This window comes from Triticum dicoccoides, chromosome 7B (genome assembly GCF_002162155.2).
Source record: "Triticum dicoccoides isolate Atlit2015 ecotype Zavitan chromosome 7B, WEW_v2.0, whole genome shotgun sequence".
Lineage (NCBI taxonomy): Eukaryota > Viridiplantae > Streptophyta > Magnoliopsida > Poales > Poaceae > Triticum > Triticum dicoccoides.
Window position 1 is genome coordinate 718,633,844 of NC_041393.1, and position 6,962 is coordinate 718,640,805.

The following is a 6,962-nucleotide window of genomic DNA, read 5'->3' on the forward strand; positions in this document are numbered from 1 at the left end:
CGCCGCACCCCGTAATCCGCGCCATCTTTTTTATAAAACCGAGCGGTTTTTTCTTCGGTTTTTTCTTCGGTTTTTCATTAGATCGGTTTTTTTCGGTTTAGTTAATTAGCGAGCGTTCGCTCGTTCGTTCGTTTTAACGAACGTGTTCATTAGATCTATTTAGTCAACGAACATTCGTTTGTCAGCCTGTTCGTCGTTTTTCTTTTTCTCGGATTTAATCCGCGATTTTTCTGATCGCGATTCCTGATCCGATTTTTGTTTTAGCATAACTTTTTGCTCGTTTATCAGAATCAGGCGATTCAAGCGCCTGGAGTTTCGTCTCGAAACCCTCTTTCCGAATAATCTACTTAAACCAGTTTTTACTTCTATAAAATTTGACTTTGATCCAGATTAGTAAAACGAAGCTGTTTTCTTTCGCCGTTTGACTTTCATTGCTTTGTTCGATTTGGTTCTTTTTGCAAACCGGAGTTCTTAAGTTGAACATTCTGGTTAGATCTTTTATTCGAGTTTTACCTGCGCATTAGATGAGTACTTATTGTTTGTTCGTTTGTTTGTTTGTCTGCGATAGAATACCCGGAGTGCGCCGCCTGTTACTTCGAGTCTCTAGGTTTCGCGGATCATCACCAAGGCAAGTAACACTTTGATCATACTTCTTCTCATACCCAGTTTTTATGCATTAGATCTATCCTCAAACACTTGCATGATTAGGATCTAATTAAATTGTGGGTTTTGGGAAGTAGTTGAGGTAGTACCTATTACCTGTTTTATTATCAAACCCTTGGGAGTTACTTCTACGTTTGCTTATTATGCCATGCTATGCTAGTAGACGTGGATTGGGTGAGTGTATCCATGAGATGTGAGATTGTTATTTAATGGTTTATTTAAGGTGGCAACTTAAACACACATCTGGGTGGATTGAGGCACCTGGTTTCTATCAGGACTTGCCTGTATTTCTTCGGACCGCCACCCAGGCTCAAAGGGATCATGAGATTATTCAAACTAGAAACTTACGTGTGCAGCCACAAGCCATTATGGGCTCTGGCATAGTTGATTAAGTTGTGCGAACTCTTACGGGTAGACTAACAGATGTAGGGGAAAGTAGGTGTACCGGTCTACCCACATGTAAGGTGCTAGCGCTTCCGAAGACTGTGTCTCAGTCATCCGTTTCTCAAACATCATGTAGTGCGAGGAATCAAACGGAGGCGATCAAGTCTTGTGGGGAAAAGTGCGCAAACCTCTCCAGAGTGTATAAACTAATCATGGTTAGCCGTGTCCCCGGTTATGGACGTTTTGAGTATCTAGTATCTGGATATCATGTGAATCTCATCATGTTACTCTAATTTAATAATATTGGGTTTAATGAGTACTTTTAATTGGGATTGAGAATGCTGTCAACCATTCTCAATGTTTAACTGTAACTATAGAGCTTTTCCACCAGCCAAATTGCATGTAGTGTAGCTTAATCCATTGTTATCCTCTATGTGTTACATTGCCAGCATATTCCATGTGCTGACCCGTTTTCGGGCTGCAACGTTTCATGTTGCAGACTTTTCAGACGACGAGTAAGGTGCTTTTAGGTCGTGGTTCTATACTCAGTGATGCCGTTGGAGTTGATGGACTCGCTTATCTTCCAAGTCTTCCGCTGTTATCGATTTTAGATGGCCTTAAGCCATATTTATTTCAATAAGTTCTCTTTTGAGACATTCGATGTAATAAGTGTGTGATTGCAACTCTGTTATAAATCCTCCAAGTACTGCGTGGTGTCAACATTACTGATCCAGGGATGACACTGAGCAAAGAGATCAGACTGTTTGAGGTCTGGTCGCTACAGTTCGACTTTCCTTCTCAAAAAGAGTTCTAACCATTAGATTTACCAAGATACAACTCCAGCAATAAAATGGAAGATGCATGTAACTCCAAAGCTATCGCAATGTCTGAACACTTCTTGGATTTGGCTAGACCTCAGAATTGATCCAACTATGTGGGGCACATATCTTGAGTAGGGAACCACATGAGTGACACAGCCAAGCGCCAATTTGAGGGAGTTGAAGATGCCGCTGTGAAAGATGACTTGGCGAAGGCTGACCCAGAGACCGTCATGCCACTAGCGGGATAGGACGCTGATGCGCACGGTGGTGGTAGCGCATCCGATGAAAGAAAGCAAGGAGGAGTAGGTCTTCAAGGAGGGTGCTGAGGCAGTCCGCTTCGTGGCTTGCGCTATCAGGCTCTTGGGTGGAACTCCGGGGCCCTAATCTAACCTCCGTTGAAGACCAGATCTCAACTCTGATGGAGTGACAAAGCCCTAGAATTTTGGACACAGGTTCTAGCTATGCTTCCAGTACCAGGTGCAATGCAATACTGATGCACTAGATTAGTGGAGCAACACTGCTCTTTATCAAGTGTGAGGATCCACCAACAATCCCCTTTCATTCCTTTTGTCTACACACATGTGCGAGGTTTAGCAAGACATGGGTTGTCTACACACAAGTTGCCTGGTTTTTTCAATGGGAAGAACCTAGAACTACCTAGGAAGTTTGTGCTCATTGTCTCGGCTTAGTGCCCGCTGTCCGGTGCGTCACCGAGAGGCATCGACGGAAGGGGTAACAAAGGTCGCGCCAAGGGCAAGGTCGACCATAGCAACAAGAGATGGCAATGAGATCACACATGGCGGTAGATGGTTAATAAGCGACAAGTGGCGGCGATGAGATCACACATGGCGGTCGATGGATCTGTGGATGGTGGCTGATATGAAAATACCAGAGGTTACGCTAGGCATAGAAAACCCATATAGGCGTAGATAATTAGTGGCGCCGGCCCCAAACGGGACGCCGCTGGTATTTTGGTAAAATGTAATAGAACACAGGGCAATCGAAACAGAAGGTTTAACATAATAATAACAGGTTGAGTGCATTGAAACAAACAAAGATTCAACTGATCTCCCTATAAAGAGCTACAATATACTTGTAACACAACATGCACATGATAAGTACTGTCCAAACAACCGAACAAAGTCTTGATACTAGGTAATTGACTGTTTAGAATGGGAAAATGATGATGTTTGTCGATGAGCACTTGAATCCGCAAATGTAAGGATGGGAATCATGTCAACGGATAAATTTGGCCGCCATGCATTAGCCCTGCAAAGGAGAAATATTGAAACCTAGCTCCTATAAGTATCGGCCCATGCAATTGTAGAGTTGTTATATGTGTAATGATTGTTGTCACTTGCAAATAAGACACAATACATGTTGACAGCAGGAACAAATACCACAGTACATGCTAAACAGAATCTCACTGGAACTAAATAACATGTGCAAAATTGGATGGTCAATAAAATCAGATGATACCACTTCAGCTATAGCCTATAAATTTGAATACAGGCCCAAAACAGAAGGGCACGGTAAACAGAAGAATGCAAAAGGGAAAAATAAAGTAAGCAAGCCCACACAAAAAATATTTATGTTTTCTTATCACCAACTCTAGTATATATCCAGGTTATATTTCTGTGAAAATGAAGGTGTGGGCACACAAAATCGGATAAATATAGCATGTCAAATTAGCCAATAACTGGGATACATGCACAACTAAACTGTAATTGGGATGTCAATACTAACACATTTCAACCACCCTAAACATGAAAAGCAATGAAAGATTATATTTCGGAAAAACTTAAAATAATTAACATTTATTTTTCTATTTCATATTATATAGGAGCATGCTGATCATGGATGCTGAATAAATACTCACTAGTGCTCTGATAAACATAGCATTCCACTGAAGAATTGGCGCTGCAGATGTCATATATTTTAGCGCTTCCACTATTATTTGATGAGGCCTCCTGTGACAGTTGCAGTATCATCTTTTTAAGCGCTGGTGCACATTTGAGTATTAATTTTAATAAATCAAACTCATGTTCTTGTCCTTCGAAGCCATTGATTTCCACTTCTTCAAGAGCAGTCAAGGAGATTGTTTGAGATCTCCAGTTTGTGGGTTGACATGAACAGTTTGGCGAGCATTTTCCTTTCAGCTAAAACCAAAAATTAAATGTAAATTACTACTACACAGTGTGTATAATTGAGATATAATATGAAAGGGGAGAAGTAGTTACGTACCCGCGATCTCTCTAGGACGATCTTAAGCCTCTGTACACCTCTAGAAATACGAGTAATCCCGAGGAGATGAAACACCAGTGCTCCAAAAACATGTCCCGCTTTTAGGAGACGTAGCTCCAAAAGAGAGAAATCAGCAACCAGGTGCTTCTGTATCTCCTGGGCAAAGTTGTCTTCATTGGAAATAAACCAGGAGCTCTGAAAGAAGATTCACAGGATATATGTGTCACTTGTACAATTCTGTCTTGATATAAAAGGAGACAAAAATATTGAGTAAATGGAGATGAGTGGATGATACATACATTGGAGGCAGAGGCACTAATGTGGAGGGAAGGAAGCTGTGCCTGTGTCTCTCCTGTGTGTAGCCACAACCTCTGGAGGCTCCAACGACCAAACCGGACGATGCTCCCGTCCCCCAAATACCAGCACTGCCACGAAACCTTCTCCAAGATTGGCGCCGAGACGGAGATGCTGCTGAGCAGCTTGTAAGTGCCGAAGGACACCGTGAGTCGCTTCAGCAGAGGGGCGACGATATCGACTGCATCTGCGTACATTATGTTGCTCTCAAGGAAAAGTTCCTGCAGCGATGGCAAGTGGAGTGAGATGAAGCCATTCCGGACAAGTCCGAAGCCATCGTTGATAAACTTGAGGCTGAGCACGAGGAGGTGCGGGCATCGGGGGAGCAAGCTGTAGAGGCCGCCGAGGCCGTAGGAGATGGACAGCGTCCGGAGCGCGGTGAACTCGCTGTCGGGGCAGTAGAAGAGAAGCCTTTCCATCATGAGAGATTTGGTCCGCTGGAAGCACGGCAGCCGGACGAGGTTCCGCCGGTCATCGAATTCTACGCCCCACGGTAAGCTGAGGACGATCTCCTCCGGCTCCAGCCGCACAACGGCGCAGAGCAGCCTGGTGGCCGTGGCGCCGAAGGGCCCGGGATGCCTGCTGCTGCTGGGGATGCGGACTTCCAGGAGGGAGACCGCGGCCGGGGGGGCACGGACACGGCCGAGCGCCGGTACAATCGACGGCGCGAGGTTGTGGAAGACCATTTGGCGGAGATGCGTCCAGAGATCGCGCCACCGGCGGGAGAGGACGCTGGTGCGCGCGGCGGTGGCAGCGCATCCCATGAGGGTGAGGATGAGGAGGAGGAGCTCCTGCGGGAGGTTGCTGATGCGATCTGGTTTGCCGCCGCCGCCGCTTGGGCTACACAGCTGCGGCTGCGGGAAACGCAGGGGACGCCCCGGCCTCACCTCCATCGGAGCACCAGCAATCTGCGGGGACGAACGGAGTCGACGACGCCCGGATCTTGACTCCATGGAAGGGAAGGCAGCTTCGCCAAGCAAAACCAAAGCCCACGGTTTTCCCCCTTTTGGAACTAAAACCCCGGTGTGTTTGGGTCCCCACCCAGCTTTTCAGCCTACCATCTTTATTATATACACTTTTTTATTTTCAGACCAGCATTTCCCAAATAATTCCGAATAACAATTTCTGGTGCAAAACATTCTCTGGTGCAAAACATTCTCATCGGAGGCATTAGATAATAAATGAAGGCTAACCCTCTTCTTTCAAACCAACAGAGAAACGACTCGATTCCCGCGCAAACGTTCGCGCATTGGCATGGTGATCCCGCATTGGCGCGGTGATCCCGCATTGGCGCGAACGTTCCGGAGCAACCTACCAAATATCTACGCTTTTGATGGAAACCTGGGAGAGCCGTACCATTTTTTTTAGTTTGTACCCCCTCGGCCGATGAAATTGATAAAACTACCTCCACTTCGTGTAATTGGCAAAAAGGCCCTGACAGAAGTGTGACCAGGTGAGATGTATCTCCTTCCTGTGTAGGAAGCCGCTTCCCTCCGTAGACCGGGGTTGAATGCGGCGGTCCATGGGCCAGAAGTGGCGCAGGGTCCGAGCGCGCGAGTAGATTCCTTTTTCCAACATAAAAGTTGTGGGAAGTACCATATCATCCGGAAGGGAGGAACCGAATCTAGAGTTTGGCATGGAGGCGGCCCCCCTACACACACATTGTCATCCCCGTCGAATGTCCCAAAGCGCGGTACCCGCGATGCTATGTGGTGGTAGACGGCCGTCCGGGAACCTTACTGATGAGCACACCCGTTCCCTCATGTGATCGGCCTGTCTCTTTTATTCTCTAATGCAAGATCTAGTTGGATTAATACCACATACTTTGGATTACCTACATCAACACTTACTTTTTTTAAATCCGCATTTTCTCACCAGTGTTTGCATTGCTAGAACATCTAGCTGTAAATCCTTTGTACATGCAACACTTAACTTTTGATAAGGCAATTTGTAATTTAGTCCGTAAAAACACCCTAACAATTTTTGGCACCATGTAATTTAATTAGTTCATACTTCACCTTATTGACAAAGGGTTTAGGAGTTATCCAAACCATATTTGTCATTGTCGATGAGCACAAATGCCAAAGGCTTTAGGCTTTACCCTAACCTTCTTGTCTTAGTCGATGACGACAAATGATAAAGGGTTTTGGATTTACCCTAACCATATTTGTCATCATGGACGACGACCAATGCCAAAAGGTTTAGGCTTTACCCTAACAATATTTGTCATCATTGACGACAGAAAATGCCAAAGGGTTTTGGATTTACCCTAACCATATGCCAAATGCATAATTAATCACTCATCATTCATCAACAAGCAAGATCATCATGCCAAATGCATTATTAATGAACAAGCAAGATCATCATGCCAAATGCATCATTAATCAACAAGCAAGATCATGATGCCAAATGCATCAGCCATCAATCATGATAAATGTGTCATTCATCAATAGTCCAGATCATCATCAATTAGTTCGTTCAAACAGTCTAAATCAT

The 6,962-nt window shown here is 45.0% G+C and overlaps 1 protein-coding gene across 1 annotated transcript; it reads right to left on the minus strand.

Moving 5' to 3' along the window:
• Nucleotides 1–2,876: 2,876 nt before the first annotated feature.
• Nucleotides 2,877–5,359, minus strand: LOC119339508. The gene is made up of 4 exons (XM_037611540.1): nucleotides 4,412–5,359; nucleotides 4,113–4,307; nucleotides 3,748–4,027; nucleotides 2,877–3,137 (listed from the first exon to the last, which is right to left on the minus strand). Exons 1-4 carry the CDS (start codon nucleotides 5,357–5,359, stop codon nucleotides 3,100–3,102), a joined length of 1,461 nt encoding a protein of 486 aa, XP_037467437.1. The 3' UTR covers nucleotides 2,877–3,099.
• Nucleotides 5,360–6,962: the final 1,603 nt, after the last annotated feature.

Bases quoted from the DNA above. Each gene is read 5' to 3' on its own strand.
- LOC119339508 (XM_037611540.1), bottom strand. From the start codon at position 5,359: ATGGAGGTGAGGCCGGGGCGTCCCCTGCGTTTCCCGCAGCCGCAGCTG. The intron at 4,308-4,411 runs GTATGTATCATC...ATCTTCTTTCAG, and splicing joins TTAGTGCCTCTGCCTCCAAT to AGCTCCTGGTTTATTTCCAA. The intron at 4,028-4,112 runs GTACGTAACTAC...TTTTGGTTTTAG, and splicing joins TCGTCCTAGAGAGATCGCGG to CTGAAAGGAAAATGCTCGCC.